At 37.2% G+C, this 21,689-nt stretch overlaps 1 protein-coding gene and 1 long non-coding RNA gene across 2 annotated transcripts in view; one reads left to right on the top strand and one right to left on the bottom strand.

Moving 5' to 3' along the window:
• The window catches only part of gpc1b (glypican 1b), a gene marked incomplete in the record, with an annotated part of 153,224 nt that extends 137,898 nt beyond the window's left edge, over positions 1-15,326 (bottom strand). The window contains 1 exon segment of the mRNA NM_201020.3: positions 14,887-15,326. Coding sequence (NP_957314.2) covers positions 14,887-15,085 — 199 coding nt within the window.
• LOC147846482 (uncharacterized) overlaps positions 1-21,689 on the top strand; it is a 455,407-nt gene that overhangs the window by 267,023 nt on the left and 166,695 nt on the right. The gene's annotated exons all lie outside the window — the stretch shown is intronic.

Below are 21,689 nucleotides of genomic sequence, written 5' to 3'. Positions count from 1 at the left end.
CTTTATTAGGTACACCTTACTAGAACGGAGTTGGACCCCGTTTTGTCTTCAGAACTGCCTTAATCCTTCATAGCATATATTCAACAAGGTACTGCAAATATTCCTCAGAGATTTTGCTCCATATTGACATGATAGCAACACACAGTTGCAGCCGATTTGTCGGCTTTAAATCCATGATGCAAATCTCTCATTCCACCACATCCCAAAGGTGCTCTATTGGATTGAGATCTGGTGACTATAGAGAACATTTGAGTACAGTGAACTCATTGTCATGTTCAAAAAAACAGTCCAAGATGATTCGCGCTTTATGACATGTCATGGTACACTGTGGTCATAAAGGGGAAGACAAGGTCAGCATCAATACATAGGTAGGCTATGGCATTGAAACAATGCTCAATTGATACTAATGGGCTCAAAGTGTGCCAAGAAAATATCCCCCACACCATTACACCACCAGCACCAGCCTGAATCATTGATACAAGGCAGGATGGATCCATGCTTTCATGTTTTTGATGCCAAATTCTGACCCTACCATCCAAATGTCACAGCAGAAATCAAGACTCATCTGACCAAGCAATGTTTTTCCAATCTTCAATTGTCCATTTTTGGTGAGCCTGTGTGAATTGTAGCTTCAGTTTTAACTTCTGCTGCTGTAGCCCATCTGCCGCAAGTTTGGATGCATATCTTGTTTGTAACCAGTGGATATTTGAGTTAATGTTGCCTTTCTATCAGCTGGAACAAGTCTGGCCATTTTTCTCTGACCTCTGGCATAAACAAGGCATTTGCGCCAACAGAACTGCAGCTCACTGGATATTTTCGAAGTGTTCTCTGTCAACACTAGAGATTGTTGTGCATGAAAATCCCAGTAGATCAACAGTTTCTAAAATACTCAGACCAGCCACTAACAACCATGCCACATTCAAAGTCATTTAAATCCCCTTTCTTCCCCATTCTGATGCTTGATTTAAACTGCAGCAGATTGTCTTGACCATGTCTACATGCCTAAAAGCATTGAGTTGCTGCCATGCGATTGGCTCATTAGAAATTTGTATTAACAAGCAGTTGGACCTAACAAAGTGGCCGGTGAGTGCACAGTTGAAATCAAAATTTTTAGCCTTGCTGGGATTTTTTTTTTCTTTTTCGAATATTTCCAAAATGCTGTTTAACAGAAAAAGAAATCTGTAGTACTTCCCATAATATTTTTTTTTTCTTCTTGAGAAAGTCTGATTTGTTTTATTTTGACTAGAATAAAAGCACTTTTTATTCTTTTTTTTTTTTTTTTTACTATTTTAAGGTCAATATTATTAGCTCTCTTAAACAATATTTTGTTTCTATTGTCTGCAAAACAGAACAAACTTGCCTAATTACCCTAACTTTTCTAATTACACTAGTTAACCTAGATAAAATAAATCAGTTATAAGAAATAAGTTATTAAACTATTGGCTTTAGAAATGGGTTGAAAAACGAATCTTTTTTTCGCTAAACAGAAATTGGGTAAAATATATAGAAGGGGGCTAATAATTTAGGAGGGCTAAAATCTTACTTTTACTGTATATATATATATATATATATATATATATATATATATATATATATATATATATATATATATATATATATAATGTATACTGTTTATTCATGTATATACATAGAGAAGGTGACCTCTCTCTCTCCCTGTCTGTCTCTCTCTCTGTTCTTTCGAAAGATGTCATAGAATAACAAATCCATCAAAAATGTCTTCATCTAAAGGTCACCTTGGTCCGTCATGTCTGTTTCTCTCTCTCTCCTCTGGGAGGCCTTGAGTCCTTCACTCACAGGAAGGCTGAGAACTACATTACGCTGCATGTATTACAATCTCAGTCAGTTATTTGTCATATTTAGTGGCTAGATAATTCAATAGGCCTCGCTATGGACTTGCAGATTTACATCACGGCACCGTCCTGGCGTTATCTGATTTCAGAAATATCACATTCAAGTTGTGGATTACATCCTGGGACAGAGGCCAAGGTCTTGTACAGACACACAGTTTTATGTTTTACCAATTACCAAGACACAGGGACAATTACACACACGATAAATTCCTGATAAATGATCTGCACTGATTAATAAAAAAAACATAAAGATTATCTAGACAAGCAAATTAGCTAAAAATATTCATATTTAGTGTTAATTTTTTTTGTAATTTCTCATTCATGTCATTACAAACCAGTGTATTTTACTCAATGAATTTCAGTTTTCCTGCTAACACTTCAGAATAATGGTCCATTAGTTATTTCCTTAATTCATTTTCCTTTCAGCTTACTCACTTATTTATCAGGGTGCGCCACACGCCACAGCAGAATGAACCACCAACTATTCCAGCATATGTGCATATGTACAGCTGCAACCCAGTACTGGGAAACACCGATATTCCACATTCCACCAACTCTCACATTCACACACACACACACACACACACACACACACACACACTACAGCCAATTAAGTTCACCCAATTCACCTATAGCGCATGTCTTTGGACTGTGGGGAAAATCAGAGCACCCAGAGGAAACCTCATGAACACAGGGAGAACATGCAAACTCCACACAGAAATGCCAACTGGCCCAGCCGAGACTTGAACCAGTGACCATTCCATTAGTTAATGTAGGTAATGTATTTACTAACATTACTTAAGCATGAATAATCTTGTAAAGCATTTATTAATCATAGTTCAGCATCAGCTAATGTATTATTACAATCCAAAGATGTGCTTGTTGATGCACAGTGAGTTAACATGAACTAACTTTATTTAACTTAAATACTATTAACTAACATTAACAAAGTTTAATCAATACTGTAATAAATGTATTACTAATTGTTTGTTTATATTAGTAAATACATTAAAGGTGCAGTAGGTGATCTGCCTAAATGCTAACTGGTTAGCATAATCCGCTTGTTAAGTGGTGACGCGTTAGTGACGTAGGTAATACTGTTTCCGAGTCCAAGCCGCCATTCATTTGAGTGGAGAAATCATTCATTTATAATCACATTTTATTCCTATCACACATTAAAGTAAATTTTATATAAAATCAAAGTGTACACAACAATCTCTGGGCTTGCTGCATAACAAACACCAAAGATTTTACAATTTATAAAAAAATTAATCAGTTTCTGGCCATCGGATATTAGGCATGGACATATATACTGCGATCGTGATTTTCGAACGTATTAAATCGCTTTGTAAACGTTCATTATTACCATTTCATGAGTCCAAATGTCACAGCAGAAATCGAGACTCATCAGACCAAGCAATGTTTTTCTAATCTTCAATTGTCCATTTTTGGTGAGCCTTTGTGAATTGTAGCTTCAGTTTCAACTTCTGCTGCTGTAGCCCATCTGCCTCAAGGTTGGACGTATTCAGAGATGCTTTTATGCATATCTCGGTTGTAACAAGTGTATATTTGAGTTAATGTTGCCTTTCTTTCAGCTGGAACCAGTCTGGCCATTCTCCTCTGACCTCATCAAGGCATTTGCGCCAACAGAACTGCAGCTCACTGGATATTTTCGAAGTGTTCTCTGTCAACCCTAGAGATGGTTGTGCATGAAAATTCCAGTAGATCAACAGTTTCTGAAATACTCAGACCAGCCACTAACAACCATGGCACATTCAAAGTCATTTAAATCCCCTTTCTTCCCCATTCTGATGCTTTCTGGATTTCTTTTTCAAATACTTCCCAAACGCTGTTTAACAGAAAAAGAAATCTTTACAGTACTTCCCATAATATTTTATTTCTTCTTAAGGAAGTCTGATTTGTTTTAATTTGACTAGAATAAAAGCAGTTTTTATTCTTTCTTTTTTTTTTTTTTTTTTTTACAATTTTAAGGTCAATATTATTAGATTAGATTAGATTAGATTCAACTTTATTGTCATTACACATGTACAAGTACAATGCAACGAAATGCAATTTAGGTCTAAGTGCAGGATACAGGAATAAGTTATAAAGTGCAGTTATAGAAAACTATGGTTGTATGGTAACAAACACCAAAAATTGAACAATTTATAAAAAAACTAGTCAGTTTCTGGCCATCGGATATTAGGCATGGACATATATACTGCGATCGTGATTTTCGAACGTATTAAATCGCTTTGTAAACGTTTATTATTACCATTTCATGAGTCTCCCCATTCAGTTGAATAGAGCGCTTGGACCCGGAAGCCGCTTCGCGTGACGTCACACTTAACAAGCGGATATCTTTTAAACACAGCTCCTCCTCTGCCGTCCAAATCCATGCCTCCTAAAATCACGAACGTGCAAATTAAAGATGACAGAGACCCAATAGATCATGTCATTCGCCAGTTACAAAACTTAATAGTATGTCTAGCATGTTTTCAGATGTGTAGCAAGCAAAACTCTGCAGCACATGACTGTGTGTGTGTGTGTGTTTGTGGTCACATGATGTGCGTTTTCAGTGATATAGTGTGGAAGGAGGGTTTTTCAGAAATGCTAGATGAAACGCTAGTGTGAACGTAGATTATTTTTGTTCAAAAATACCATTTTAAAACGAATACGTATAAGTGTAAACAGGGTGAGCGTGTTTTTCGTGAGTTTGTTGCTGCTGTGACGGGGGTGGGTCGGAGGATCGTGATGCCGGCTCAGCATTGTGATGTTTATTGGCCATCGGCCGTGGGCGATGGCATAGTCTATCGACTTAACCCTATAACAAATACACCATTACTCTAAAGCATTAGTAATTTCCCTTCTAAACATCTGAAAAAATGTTGTTTTAAAATAATATTAAAACAACATTTTTTTCAGATGTTTAGAAGGGAAATTAGTAGTAGTTTTAAAGGACCTTTAAAAGCAATGATTTTTAACTTTTTAAAACTAAAGTCAAACAATCGTTTTAAAAGCAATGGGTTTATTCACTTTTTTGAAAAGTAAACTAATCGCTTATTTTTACAGTGCAGCACTTCTAAAAGTCCGACCATCTGTTTTTCTTGTTTAAAGTGATGTTTGAAGCAGCAGATTAGAATAGCAATCTCAGTATCAGTTTTCCCTTCCCTGTTTCTGCTGCAGTGTTCTGGGTGCTTCCACTTCTCCGCATGACATCAAACACTATGTGGAGAGTTTTAGGCTCCAGAGGGCAGATTACAGCTTAATGCCTTCAACATCTACCGCATCAGCACTATAAACACTTCACTATATGTCTATTTATCTATGTGTGTGTGTGTGTTTGTGTTTGTGCGTGTGTGTGTGCATTAGGCATGGCCAGTATAAGATTTTGACAGTATAATAACCTTGGATAAAAATACCATGGTTTCACTTTTCAACTTCTTTTCCCTATTGAACACAATATATTTTATTTTAAGAGACATTTAAAATGCTTTGGAACAGTAAACATATCAGGCTAAATCATTAAAATGCAGGCTCGTAACCAGGGAGTAATCGGGTGGTTCGAAAGACTGACCCCTCACTGACAAAGGACCAGAATTTAGCCCATGCATGAGCACATTTGTCCAAAATAACCTATCGAAAAAAGCTTTAAGATCAAGCAGAATCCTTTGTTGGCTATTGCTTTGGTGTGACTTCCCGTTCTTAAGTGCCAAATTTGGCATCCCAAATTCTGACTAAAAAAACACTAACAGCTTCCTATTTTTTTGATAAGTAATATTTTCATATTGCTTTAATCTGAAGGCTCTATTTTAACAATCCAGGCACTAAGTATAAAGAACATGGTGCAAAGCATTAAAGGCATGGCGCAATCCACTTTTGCTATTTTAAAGATGGAAAAATACAGTTTGCCCCCCGGCGCATAGTCTAACAGTGTTGTGCTTATTCTCTTAATGAGTTATGGGTGTGTTTTGTGCATAACGTGTGTTAAGCCAGTCAGAGTCTCATCTCCCAATTCCTTTAAGAGTCAGTTGCGTTGTGCTATGCCACATTTGCTATTTACATGGAAAACTGTTGAACAGACCATCTGCAGTGTGAGGATAAAGAATGAGCCTTCTCCATTCGATCTCTTTACATTCTCTTTACTTTTACTCTTTACTCCTTTAATTTTGTGGAGTAAGGAACAAGTGTTGTACGCACTCCGCTTAAGACATCCGTTAGCCTAAATATTTAATTTCATTTGTTAAGAGCAAAGATTTGTTTCGTGTATGATTGTTTGCGGGTGTATGACAATGCACTAAATCTTTAGGAGATGTTTTTGGCACATCAAAATGTGTGATTATGATGACCACTTGACAAGTTAATCCAGCAAAAAAAAAAAAAAAGAAACCACCCCTTTGACCAGGCTGGCTACGGGCACGAAATAAATAAATTCTGCTATCTTCATTGGTTTAAAAAAAACAACTTTACAACTTGAAAAGGCATCAATGGATATCTTTTTGTTGGATATAAAGTAAAGCCACTGCACTGTTCAGGTCTATAGAATGTTTGTACATTGGTTTATAAGCGTTTATATAGGTATTTGTTTTTCAGATGTTTCCTGAGTCATGGGCTGACCAGTAACTTTTGATGTGAAGATACTATTGCCCAAAAAAAATAATAAAATAGTCAGGGAAAAAACACCTTAAAAGATCTGTACCTAATATACTGTAGGAATGCTATAACAGAAAATTTTGTGGTTTTAAAGCCTTGACTTTTCTAAATCACGGTAAACCTTGATACCGGTTATCATCCCATGTCTAGTGTGCATTAGTTGAGGAATGCCCCATTCTTAATTCATCTGGGATAATGCATCAGAAAGCAAATGCACACATTTCATTGTGAAACATGCAGTGTGACCCCAGAGAATCAATGCATGCAAATCAATACACACTTACAACAAATCAATGCAAAGCACAATGCACTCTGCATGCACGCGCGGGGGGATTCAGTGCAATGCCCTATAGCGAAAGCGCTCATGCAACTTAAATATTGAAATATTTATGCACAAAGGACTTGTGCAGTCTGTGATGCTATTTCTCTTCTGAGAAAGCCACGGTTGCCTCCAGCAGATGCTCGGGCGGCCATCATCCAGTGGGCTTTGTTCACAACTCAGGGACCTCATTAGTGCTTTCATGCTCGCCTGTGTCCATGGCTTAAACATGACTAATGACAGCTACTTTATGACCACTGCAGGGTCTAGAGTCACTGCTAGGGGGCGCTATGTGTCATCATCATCATCATTATGGTGAATGTGGTTTAAGAAGCCACAGGTTATAGATATCCTGTGTTCTGCTCCTGATGATCAGACTATTGTGAGCACGAACAGTGTGTTGATTTTGTATTGAGCAGAGTTCAAAAGGACAGCAAATGTTGGTACATAACAAAGGAAGGATGGAAATAGTTAGATAATGCTTTTTTGCCATATTAAGATGACTTAACTAACTAACTAAATAAATAAATAAATAAATATCATATTCATTCACAAAAGGGCCAAGTATGTATGCTTTCCTAACTTTTCCCAATACCATATAAACAGATATTTTAAATGACCTAACTGACTGACTAAATAACTAACTAAATAACTAACTAACTAAATAAATAAATAAATAAATAAATAAATAAATAAATAAATAAATAAATAAATAAATAAGTCGGTTCATTCTGCTGTGGTGACCCTGGATTAATTAGGGGACAAAGCTAAAAAGAAATGAATGAATGAATAAATAAATCCATACCATGCTTAAATATACTTTCCTAATTTTTCCTAACACCATATAAACAATCATTTAAGATGACCTACAGTAACTAATTAAGTAACTAACTAAATAAATAAACAAACAACTAAATAAATAAATAAATGAATAAATAAATACATAAATAAAAATAATAAATGAATAAATATACATAAAATGCCCAAGTAAATATGCTTTCCTAATTTTTTCTAATACCATATAAACAATGATTTAAGATCTTACACCTAACTAACCAACCAACTAACTAACTAACTAACTAACTAACTAACTAACTAACTAAATGAATGAATAAACACAGTGTGTTGATTATGTATTGAGCAGAGTTCAAAAGGGCAGCAAATGTTGGTACATAACAAAGGAAGGATGGAAATAGTTATATAATGCTTTTTTGCCATATTAACAAAAATTTAAGATGACTAACTAAAAATATGAATAAATATGTATACTCATACATAAAATGCCCAAGTAAATATGCTTTCCCAATTTTTCCTTATACCATATAAACAATGATTTAAGATCTTAGACCTAACTAACTAACTAACCAACCAACCAACCAAACTAAATAACTAAACTAAATAACTTATACATAAAATTCTCAAGTAAATATGCTTTCCTAATTTTTTTCTAAGACCATAAGAAATACTTTAAAATGACCTAATTAACTAAATAAATAAATAACTAAATAAATAAATAAATAAATAAATAAATAAATAAATAAATAAATAAATAAATAAATAAATAAATACTTATTATCATTATAGAACCGAGAGCAATTTTGTTTAATAAATTAGTTAATTAATAAATGCTGAACATTTGAAATTTCTATGAGAGTTATATATATATATATATATATATATATATATATATATATATATATATATATATATATATATATATATATATATATATAATACTTTATTAGTAAGTAAATTGTTAAAGTAGTAAGTAAATTAGTACGTAAATGATTAACAGACTAATTTTTATGATATTTTTGGCTGGACTTAAACCTGGGTATCCCACATGGACTTACACAGACCACAATGTCACAATTTAGTTAAAATTTGTTTAATTAATTAATTGATAAATGATTTATTTATATCCATGTATCTTGGATCCTGAAATTGTTCTGTCCTAGAAAAATCTATAGTAACTGATAGTCTAGTTCCAGTAATCTGATATATGTTTGGAGCATTTGAGACGGTTACAAGCTCTGTAACTCTTTCCCCCTGCACAGAAACAATCTGAAACATTTTACAGGACGATGGTCTTTACATTGGGTGTAACTCCATCTACAGTTCAGCACAAGCAGGGTGAGACCGATAAAATGGAAAATAAGAAGCACACAGGACAAAGGTGAGCTGAATTTGGCTTGCTTTCCAAAAATAATTTGCAAGATGAGCCTGACAAGAGCTGACAGGAGCCATCTTGACCTGATCTGTCACTGAATGATTCAGAAATGAGGTCAGGTGGAGATTACGCATGTCTATTGTCATAACTCAAGGCCCTGGTGTGGGTCGCTGGGCTTGTTTGGGCCATTAACAGGGTGTGCCACAGTTCGCCGAGGTGGGAGCCCCTCTCCGGACCGCCAGGGGAATATCATTACTCACTTATGAGGAAAACACAACGCATGCAACTGATAAAAGACAGCTGCCGTTAGATGAGGGTTCTGCCATTCTACTAGATAAAACATAAACATAAACACACTCGCAAATATGACCAAGGGCCAAAACAGTGCTCTCACATGGTTGGTGTCAAGTTCATCTCAACTGAGTCATGGCGAAAGATGAATTACAATCCAGCTGAACGATCAAAATCTAGCCTAAAACAACCAAAATAAGCTTTTTAAAGGGAGATTTTAAAAAAGCTCATATTACAACTCTCCTTAAGTTGACTTTTACCATTTTATAGTCCGTTCAGCTGACCTCCGGGTCTGGCGGAAAAACTTTTAGCTTAGCTTAGCATAGTTCATTGAATTAAATTAGACTGTTAGCATCTTGCACAAAAAAATATAAACAATTTTTGATGTTTTTCTTATTTCTTATTTTTCTTATTACAGGTGCTCAATCCTGTTCCTGGAGATCTACCTTCCTGCAGATTTCAGTTGCTACCCATATCAAACACACCTGCCTGTAATTATCAAGTGGTGTTCAGGTCCTAATTAATTGGTTCAGGTGTGTTTGATATGGGTGGCAACTGAAATCTGCAGGAAGGTAGATCTCCAGGAACAGGATTGAGCACCCCTGGTGTAAAGTAATGTGTACTTTATAAATGTGTACTTTTACTTTCCCTTGATAACATTTTTTGTGCAGTATTGGTACTTTTACTTCAAAACTTTTCTTCAACCTCCAGTCACTACTTTACTTTTTCTTGTCTATGTGGATTAGAAAAATCAGTCCTGTGATTCCTGTCCAATCAAATTGCATATAAAAGTAAATTTATAATTGGTGTAAACTGTTCGGAAGCATTAAAAGTGTCCAATAAGATGTCCAAAATCTTTACACACATTGACCCAGAGACGGTTTAAATGCACGTCACTGATGAAAAAATGACAGGTGTTTACTTTATGGTGACTGAAATGGATTTAAACACCAAGCAGACACAAGACGTCAACATGACGTCAGGTTGACGTTGTATCCCAATCTCGTGGGGACATTGCATTCTGTTTGAAAATGAAAATTGGGTTACATCAGAACCCAACGTCAGGCAGACAGCACGTCATTTGACTTTGTTATTCGTAGTCAAAATAACGTTGTCCCTAGACACTGGTCACCTAACATCACAACCTAAATCTAGCCTAATATTTACATCTTATGATGTTGTGTGACTGCTGGGCAATAAGTAAATGCAATACAGAATGTTTCGTTCACACACATCCACAAATTACTCGTAAACGCATCAGCTCTTTAAAGCGCAATACTCATTACCCTGAGTAGTAGAAGCAAAGTCTTTTGATTATTATATTATATTAGAATGAGTGTACGTACACTCATTCTAATATAATATAATAATCAAAAGACTTTGATCAAAAGACCGTACGGTTCCTAGCCATATCAGCCTAGAAAAGATAGTGTTTTATTTTCTGTCGATCCTAGTATTTATTTTCTTGTCGGCTTAGTCCCTTTATTAATCCGGGGTCGCTACAGTGGAATGAACCGCCAACTTATCCAGCAAGTTTTTTTTTTTACGCAGCAGATACCCTTCCAGCCGCAACCCATCTCTGGGAACATCCACACACACATTCACACACACACTCATACACTACGGACAATTCTAGCCTACCCAATTCACCTGTACCACATGTCTTTCATTTCCGGAGCACCCGGAGGAAACCCACGCAAAGGCAGGGAGAACATGCAAACTCCACACAGAAACGTCAACTGAGCCGAGGTTCGAACCAGCGACCCAGCGACCTTCTTGCTGCACTACCTACTATGCCACTACCTCGCCCTAGTAAACGATGTAGCTACCAAAAAGTCCAGATTTAAATATCAAAACAGTCACACTTTATTTTGACGACTCGTTTGTTGAATTTAAGTTACATTGCAACTCATCCTCATTAAATTATCAGTAGACTGTTAGGTTGGGGTTAATGTTAGTGTAAGTTGACATGTAATTGCAAAGTTTCTTATAGTCAGTTAAATGCCTGTTGAAGGGGCAGTATCAACAGATATTAAACAGCTAGTCTACTAATACTCAAATGACCCATCAAAATAAAGTGTTACCGTCAAAACTCTTTCGTCATTTTTGAGCAAGATGCTAATGGTCTAATTCGATTCTGTGATCTATGCTCAGCTGAGCTAAAAGTGTTCCCGCCTTACCCTGGGTCCGGATTTTTTAAAAGTAATCTACTAGGATTTTGGATAAGGGATTAGATCAAATCTTGAAAATGGATTTTCCAAAAGAAAAAACGGATTACATAATCGGATTACATCACATAATCTAATCTTGGTTTTGATCCGGATCAAACTTTTGGTTTGGGATTTTCAGACCTTTTTTGTAGGATTTGGATCACTTTGATAAAAAGAAAAAGGATTAAACTGATCGCATCAGAAGGTTGGATTCAACCTGGATTTTGTGCTCAAAATGTAATGAAAACTTCAAAAATGTATCAAATAATACTGTATTTGGATCATGCAGTATCTTACAAGATATCCTATTTATTCATAAGGTTTTAATTGTATTTGTTCATCCATCAGGCTACACTGATCAGCTAGGCTTTAACGTATTTGGCCTTTCAGTATAGGCCTACAGCAAAGTAAAAAGAGTTTGGGCTCATAAATTAATTTCCCAAACGGCTGTCAAAATTTACCAAAAACAATAGATTTTATTCTGCCATTAATTGATATATTCATCACAATGGAAATATTTTTCTTTTTAGAATATTTATTAGAATGCATGCAATGATTACAGATTAACCAAAAAATGCAAAGACTGGCAATCACTGATTTTTTAAATCACTTTCAACAATTCCAAAAAGAGACTGAAAGGGCAGAAGAGGAACAACTGACTCTGACTAAACTGCAGCAAACCAAGGCCAGAGTTGAGATCCGCCTCCTAAAGGCTACGCTCAGACAAGCTGGTCTCTCCACATCAGCTGAGGAAGTCCGAAATTATTGTGGAGGTTTTGACATTGTCTTTTTTTTTTTTTAATTGAATACATCTATATTTGAAACTTGTTATAAATATCCTTAATGTACAGTGTTTTTGTTGTAGGTCTCAGATGAGTGGACTGCTGGAAGAGGATAGGGTGGGGTTTTTCTTGTTTTTAGTTTTTTTAATGTGTGTATTTTCATTTAAAATAAAAACAAAGTTATATTTTTCCCCACACTGGCTATTCTACTTGTTGCTCTTAACAATTCTGTAGTTCTACATTGTGATTTCCTATCCTGTTTGAGCACTGGTAATCCAGATTTAGTGATCCTGTAAAGTTCCTATCCGGATCAGAATGATCAATTCGATCTTCCTTTAAAAATCTGACTCAAAAAGCTGGATTACGTGATCACGGATTGCAAAAACAGGATTTCAAAATCCGGATCAATTTTATCCAGATTAAAACTTTTGAAAAAATGGGCCCTGGAGATCAAATGAATAAATCATAAATGATAAAGTAGAATTCAACTGTTTAACTCTGGGAGAGTTGTAAAATGAGCCTATTTTCAAAAAAGTTGAGTGTTCCTTTAAGACCTTCCTGATCAAAATTGAAAAATGTTTCATGGAAGAAATCATTCATCCATTCAAGGCTAATGCTGATCAGCAGTACAAGAGGAAAGAATGCAAGAGGAGAAAGATGGAAAAAACGGGCGGATCTATTAATGTCACAGAAACCGCTAAAGAAGATCCGAGTTTGTGTCCAGATTTCCTGTCCAGACAGCTGACAACAGTCATGCATCTTTAATATTCATAAAAACCAAAATCAGATCCCCTCAGTTTTACGCATGGGAGGACAAGTATGTCAGCGCTCGAGTGGAGACCCAGAGAAACATCTTTGCTTTAAAAATGAAGAATGATTGCAAAACATTTCCTGGGGGAAACTTGTGACTCTGACACAATTACTTTCAATTAAAATCTGGCTGTCTGGAAGTTGGAGATTGACCTGCATCATTTAGACACGTCAGAGCATGCAGTCTAAACACAACCCTCACCGGCAGTGTTAACATGTCTGATTGAAGCAATCGATGCATCACCCTGATTGAATGCGTCTGGACGTGCTGTACGTGTTTATGAGGATAATAACTCCATCACATTAATGTACAGCCGCTTACGTCTGATTTTCACCTCTATTAATCTTCTAAATGGAGGACACTTTCTGATCATTAGGGAATACCGGCCGGGATGAGCTTGTGCGTCATATGCAGGAGGATGATGGGTAAAAATACATTCAGGCTGCAGTGCTGAGCACACCAGAGCAATTTCGTGATAGAAAAATTCAATGAAACAAAGAGAAATCAAGGTCTTCGGTGTGTGAGAGAAATCACTAGAGCTTTCACCACACAGCACGCCCACAGTGGTTTCATCTTTTCGACTCGCACAGAAATCAAAAGTGAAAAGTCTGCCCTCACGAAGCAACTGAGGATGAGAGCATACTCCACCCTGACACACACACACAAGCAGCAGCAGAGACTGCAGAAAGCTCATAATCACCAGTAAATCTCCGCAACTATGCCACACACTCAAACCGACTGACAGCAGAGGAAACCGTCTGGGAAACTGTTATGGAATCCTGGGTCATGGAAAATTATGAAGTCCAAAGACCTGTGGGAATGTCATAGATGTGTGCAGGACAGAGGACCGGGGGAGAGAGTGAGAGAAATGAACAGGTCGCACACAGTAGAGGCTCATCAATCAGAAAAATTTTTATAGACATTTTTGAGGGATGTAAACAAAAACAATGGTGCCAACGTATTTCCTCTTGTACATTTTTAATTTCTATAGCTTCCGAGAATCCAAAAAGAGCCACATATTAATAAATTATGTTATGATAGCTGTTTTAACATTAAGATATGATTGAATTGCCTCTTGTACATATATTAAATAGTTTAATAACGAGCAGGAAATGTCAATAAGCCAGTGAAATTGTCAATAATATACATAGTTCTCTTGTGATGAAATTAAAAACCATTTATTCATTAAGAAATTAGAATCAAGAGTTTGAAAGCAATATATTTCATATTAGTGCTAGTGTTTTGATTATATATGCACAGTATATTAATAATATAGAGAACTTATTCTGTATGTATGCATGCATGTCCAAAGACACTTCATTTGTTCTTATTACAACTAGCACCAATAGTGCGAGGCTTTATAAAGATTAATGTGAGGGATTTCAATCACGTTTTGAACACTAAAATACAAATCAAGTGCTATAAATGTGTTATATATGTTAAAACTCCTTCAATATATAAGCGATAAGTAGGCCTATATGTAAAGCTGATAAGTAGAGTATAATCAACTAAACATCTTGATACTATTTTTAAAGCATTTATTAACATCATTTTAATTAAATAAGCTGTGATTCAGATCAATTTTATAAATACATTTCCAGCTGCTTTGAGTATCATTATGTTGAATGTAAACTTGCCTTGTCGCTGATAACTGAATGAAAACGCATTTAAATGGCACACTAGCAACTTGCATTAAAGTTTGCCTTTGCATCCAGCAGTCTTGATCGCAACTGTCACCCATGCCGAAATCTGAATTAACAGCAGGACCGATTCACCTACCGGATATTTCGGTTTGCGGGACTCCGTTCAGATTGAAGCCCTTGTTGCTGTAGAAATGTCTGATGTCCGAGCATGTCTTGGGCTTATTGTCCCCGGACACCAGCCCGGTGAGAGCGCACAGAAGCACCAGCGAGACAAAACCCATCCTGGACAGAAGAAACAAGCGTGATGTGCGAATCAAATCCAATGCTGAACGCATCCAAACAGCGAAATCTCCCGTTTCCAAAAGCGCACCGGTTCGCTCCCACGCGGAGTGTCTTTTATTCAGTGGCAACTTCTTCAATTAAATCGGAGAGCGCGATCCTGCGTGAGAGATGACGGAGTGGAGAGGGAGGAATGACAAGGGCTCACGGGAGCGCACAGTCTGGAGACGCGTCTGTGCGCTCGCGTTCGGTCGAGTGCGAGGCGGAGCGGCGGGGCGGGCGCGCGGGCGGGCGGGCGTGCGAGCGAAGGCACCATCTGCAGGGCATCGGGTTCGTCTGCCTCTGCCGCTACGATCCTCTACAGGATGTTGCATCAAATCAACCCGCTGGCCAATGAAGACGGGATTCCATTTTGCCACAGGCCGTCCTGTATGACAGGAGAGCTCTAAGGTTCCTCTTGTTGTAATTCGGTGAAACTCTGGTTTTGAGCTTACTTTGACATGTCATCATGCTGGATTTTTGTTATGCCCCAGAGGGATCATGTAAAGAACTTTACAGGATTCAGTTTGGAGCCATACTTTGGAAGCAATCCTTAAAATAATTCCAACATTGCATTAAATATACATAAAGCTATTCTAGTACACACAGTGAAATGTACACTGAATATGAGGTTCTATTTCTGAATTTTGCCCTGATGTTATTTATACCTGGTGTTAAATTAATATTTCACCCAAAATTAACATTTTCTGTTAATTTACTCACCCTAAGGTTATCGAATGTATTTGAGTTTTTGATTTCTTCTGTAAAAATGTAAAGAATATTTGTAGCAGAATCTGATGTCCGTAATGGCCATCTAAAATCTTTATATTTATAAAACATAAACATATAAACTAATTCATATTGATACACATGGCTTCTGTCAACCCACAGATGTATTGTAAAGAAAAACAAAAAGTCTGTGTAGGAAATTTAAAATCATTTACAATGGTATTCACATTTTTTAAAATTTTATTTTTACCTCCAGTTAAATTGAGCAGTTTTCAGAGACAAGCCTTAACTGCATGTAGCAAAGAATTCTGGCATTAAGCTGGCATAGCTGGCAATCATGTGGCACTGGCATACAGCATGTGGGCCAAACACGGACCGGGTTTGGCAGAGGTGGCTGCGTCTTTAAGGTGGCACACAAGACTTGGGCCAGAAGTCAAATATTATATTTATCCCAGGTGTTAAAAATGTATATGTGGGCCACATATGTTTGGCCTATCTTGACCCACATTTAAAATACATTTAAGTTATTTTTGAGGAAAGAAAATAGTACCATTCAGGTTGTTTCAAGAAAAAGCATTGTCAATATCATGCCTAAAGAGCAATTCTTCATAGGTTTGTCAATTACATTGAAGTTGCAGACACCTTTAACAATATCAAAATGCTTTTCTGATGCAAAAATAATTTAAATTAGCTGATTAAGAAATTTAAATAGGCCTAGGCTCCTATAATAAAGAACATCGGCTATAAAATGTAAATAAAAAAGCTAAATATTCTTGTCACATGCAAGTTTAAGTTTAACAAACCGTTTACTGCTAATTTTGCTCACATGGATAATTGAATATTATTCAGATGATGTCACTACGCTGCTGTGCTGTCAGTTAATCACTGTATTGCTGATCATGATTTCGAGGATTGATAGATTTGTCTTCACAACACAAGCAGCGATCTCATATCAGTTCATCCAGTCATTTTAATCTGGTTCGCGAACTTGTTTGAAGAACCAAATTAGCCAGAGATCAGTTATCAAGATTAACAGATCCAGGATCTGCCAAATCATCTTAGATCACTTAAGCGAGGTACAAAGAACAGACCCCAACATATATGACTCAGTTCAGGCCCAGTTATGTGTTATTCACTTGGCTGAGACTTGGCCCAGATATGGTCCATGTTTGGCCTTTGTCTGAAAGCCAGACTTGGTCCAATTATGTACTGTAATTTACTACAGCATGTGGGCCAAGCTAAAGATGATTGTGAAAGATGACTGACTGTCTGTCTGTCTGTCTGTCTGTCTGTCTGTCCGTCCGTCCGTCCGTCCGTCCGTCCGTCAGTCCGTCCATAAAGCTGTCTGTCTGTCTGTCTGCATGCACATGAAATAAGCAAATATGCTTATTGATACCAGACCACATCCTCGCCAAATGGTCCTGAAGCACAGCTTTGGATAAAAAACTAAAAAACAAAAAAAAAAAACATCTGTACATTATTTTAGATGGCCTGAGAATGAGTACTTCAACAGCATTTTTGGACTAACTATAGACCATTTTGAGGGATGTAAACAAAAACAATGGTCCCAACATTTTCTTCTGTTTTACAGTTGTAATTTCCATGGCTTCCGAGAATCCAGAAAGAGCCACATATTGATAAATTATGTCACGATAGCTGTTTTAACTTTAAGCAATTGAATTGCCTCTTGTTACAGTTATGAAATAGTTTGATAACAAGCAAAAAGTTTCATGAGTCAATGACATGACCTCATTGAAATGGTCTATATATATCTATAATTATGTCTAGTGTAAACATGAAGTGATACTTTATGTATCATTTTATACATACATTAAAGAGCCGATGAGATAAATCACATTTAATTAGTAAAACATAGTTATTAATTAATAAATTGATACAGTTAGGTCAGGTTGAGCACATTGCCATTTATTTGTATTTATGCTTTTTGAACTGTTAGACTATTCCTTTCTATTGTCCAAAAAAAAGCGCCTCTTCCAAAAGAGCAGGAAGATTCTATTGCATTATTTATGAGGGAAATAACAGGGTCGAGTCTTGGCCTCTCTATTTCATATTACATGTAATTCACAACCATATTTATTACAGTCCCGGACCGTCAACCTCTCTGTGGACAGGCCGCATCTTGACACGCTTTAAAGATGCAGTAAATTTTTGAACAGGCTGCAGCTCGCCTGCGACAATACACACACACACACACACACCCTCGTAGTTACTCCTTGACAGCTACAGTGTTTTCCGAGTCACGTCTGCGGCCTGCATTTTGACAAATATGACAGGAAACACTCCTTACACTGAGAGAAAATACCGGCCCCTGGGCCACAAACAAGAGTCGGCAGCTTATTACAAAGATAATCCAGGAAAGGCCGTGCTGAGAACAGAATAAAGGGGAGCGAATATGAACAGGTTTGTGATGAAAAGTGGCGCACTTATATGGGTGAGCAACAAATACAGACATTCTACTTACATAACTACTGAACAGAGCTGCCAGGGACATTTGTGCGAGTGAATAGCGGGGTGTGGCCGGTAAAAACGCTTTCACGCTGAGGCACACAGTTGGTTAAATGCTCTGCCCTTTCTTTCCTCTAGTAGTTAAGATAATGACAATGTTGTTTCTGGCTTTATTTACAACACACACAAATCTTTCGGGCTCACTGTGTGCATCATTTCACCAGTGATAAAATTAAATCTGTTTGTTGTGTCGTCACTATCTGATGAATCTGAGTCACAAAGCCAATCACACTACAAATCACACTACATGAATATTTTGGAGGATATATTTAGCTGTTCCTGTGTGCACGATACAAAACAGATAAGCAACTGTGGACACAGATTGCATAACTTTTAATAATACAAATATTGGACATCTCTGTCTGGTCTGCAAATTATGTTTCATAACCAAACTCGCAGAAAATAACATAAGAGCACAAGTGTGACTTCAGTATTTGCTCAAGACTTTTCTTTATTCTTGTCAAAAAATGCAAACCCTAAAAAATTGTGTGATCTAAGTCCAATCTTTGACTCTACCCACTGAACTTTACTTGATCTGTATCTCCATCTCATTGGCTGTAGGTCTAAGACTCCACCTTTCAAATGTTCTTTTGCTCTGTATCTTATTCTAAGACTCCACCCTCCAAACTTCCACTTGGTCTTTACTGTATCTTACTTTCATTGGCTGTAGGTCTAAGACTCCACCCACTAAATTATATCTTGCTTTGTATTCTACTCTCATTCGCTGTAGGTCTAAGACTCCACCCTCCAAATTTTTATTTATCTTGCTCTCATTGACTGTAGGCCTAAGACTCCACCCTCCAAACTTCCACTTGGTCTTTACTGTATCTTACTTTCATTGGCTGTACGTCTAAGACTCCACCCACCAAATTATATATTGCTTTGTATCCTACTCTCATTCGCTGTAGGTCAATGACACCATCCTTCAAATTTTGTTTGCTCTTTATCTTGCTCTAATTGGCTGTAGGTCTAAGACTCTGCCCTTCAAACTTTCTCTTGTTCTGTATCTAACTCTCATTGGCTGTAGGTCTAAGACTCCACCTGCAAACTTTCTCTTGCTCTCTATTGCATTCTCATTGGCTGCAGGTCTAAGACTCCACCTTCCAAATGTCCTCTAGATCTGTATCTTATTTTCGTTGGTTGTAGGTCTAAGACACTGTCCTCCAAACTTACCTTGCTCCTTATCTTACTCTGATTGGCTGTAGGTCTGAGACTCCGCACTCCAAACATCCACTTGGTTTGTACTGTATCTTATTTACATTGGCTGTAGTCTAAGGCCCCATTTACACTATTGCGTTTTAGTTTGAAAACGCATAAGTTTTGCTACGGTTACGCCATCCGTCCACACTACGCCGGAGTTTTCGAGTGCCGAAAACGGAGCGTTTTGAAAATGCTGGAGAGGCTGTTTTCATTCTAAAACGCTGCTGCTCCGTCTCAGTGTGGTTGGGGAAAAACGAGACATCTGAAAATGGAGGCGGCATTGTCAACATTCGCTAGCTAATTGAGGCTTTTGTGTAATTGCGTATCCTTCCCTTATTCGCCAAGCACCTATCACATGACTATAACACATAGCTTTAACGCTACCGGAAGACAACAGACATGCCTTAACTGTAAACAACAACATGGACACAGAAATGGGAGCGCTGTTTGCACTATTGTCTGTTTTAGGCGTCATTGTGCAGTTATATGCTGCCTTTTTTACTACAGCAGCAATATATATTCGCAAGAACGCGCATGCCCAGAGTGTGCGAATGGTCACGTGATATACGTTTTTGGTGGCGTAGTGTGGACGAAGATATGTTCAGAAACGCTAGGTGAAACTCTTGTGTGGACGTAGATCGTTTTTGATCTAAAACGCCGTTTTTAAACTAAAACGCATTAGTGTAAACGGGGCCTAAGACTCTGCCCTCCAAACTTTCTCTTGCTCTGTATCCTACTCTTATTGGCTGTAGGTCTAAGACTCCACCCTCTAAAAGGGTTTTGCTCTGTATCTTACTTTCATTGGCTGTAGGTCTATGACTCCTCCCCCCAAACTTTCTCTTGCTCTGTATCTTACTTTTATTGGCTGTAGGTCTAAGACTCCGCTCTCCAAACATTCACTTGCTCTGTATCTTGATTTCATTGGCTGCAGATCTAATACTCCACCCTCCAAACGTTCTTTTGCTTTGTATCCTACTTTCATTGGTTGTAGGGCTATAACTCCTCTTCCCAAACTTTCTCTAGCTTTGCATATTGCTTACATTGGCTGTAAATCTTTGACTCTTTACTTTAACTTGCTCTCATTAGCTGTAAATCTTTGACTTTTTACTTCAACTTTACCTGCTCTGTACTGTATAATACTTTCATTGGCTGTAGGCCTAAGACTCCACCCACAAACTTTTTCTCGCTCTGTATCTTGCTCTTATTGGCTGTCGTACAATGTTGCCGCACAATTTTGTAAAGCAATGTTGCTTGGCTACTTTTCTACTTAGACTGGGAGAGAATATTGTATCTGTAACCCATTGCTCTAATTAGTTACCTCGTGTCTCACCTGGTTGCTCATTTATTTCTCTGTATCTTGCTTTCATTGGCTGTAGGTTTAAGACTCCGCCCTCCAAAATTTCTCTTGCTCTGTATCTAGCTCTCACTGAATGTAGTTCTAAGAAGCGATTTACATATTGTAAATGTACATCATGGTTTTTTGTTGCAAAAATGATCCAAAATGTTCATACACGGTACAGTTTTTTTTTTTTTTTTAATTGTCAATAAAACAAGATATTGGAGTTCTTCAACATCACATTTTCAAAGTTACGCATTTTCTGACTACCAAAAACCCTTCCATCTATACAGTAATTTTCTGTTTTTCCAACTAGTTCAAATGAACCAATTTTTTCAAATGAATCAGACTTCTGATTTGACTCTGAACTCGCTGAACTGCAGCTTCACTATAATCAAAACAAATGTTGCCTCTCAGATTCAGCCTCAATTCACCAGCGTTATATAATAATCTCAAAGCAAACAAAGCAAAGCCTTGATGCAGCTTCATATGGCAGCCTGTGCATAAACACAAGAGTATTCTTTTGAGATGCCATTTCAGCGAATAAAAGGGAACAAATTCATCTCATCTCCACAAGAATAGCAGCGGCAGAACTCAACTAAGCCGAGCTGATTTTCATGCTGCAGTTATTACCAAAGGTCCATCAGATTTGCTGGTCTCGACCCACACACACACACACATGCTCTCACGATGAATAAGGTTGTCTAGTGGCATTTGTTTGTGTGCCCTGCTTGGTCTCAGTGAGTCAGGCCCTCGGGGAGCTGAAAAGCCACTGGATGCAGCGATTTGGAGCCTGTATTAATGTCTATCCGGTCATCTGATCAAAACCC

The sequence above is a fragment of the Danio rerio genome, chromosome 2 (genome assembly GCF_052040795.2).
Source record: "Danio rerio strain M-AB ecotype USA chromosome 2, GRCz13ab, whole genome shotgun sequence".
NCBI classification, from domain to species: domain Eukaryota; kingdom Metazoa; phylum Chordata; class Actinopteri; order Cypriniformes; family Danionidae; genus Danio; species Danio rerio.
The sequence above is the reverse complement of the archived record's forward strand: the minus strand, read 5'-3'. Positions and strand labels throughout refer to the sequence as shown.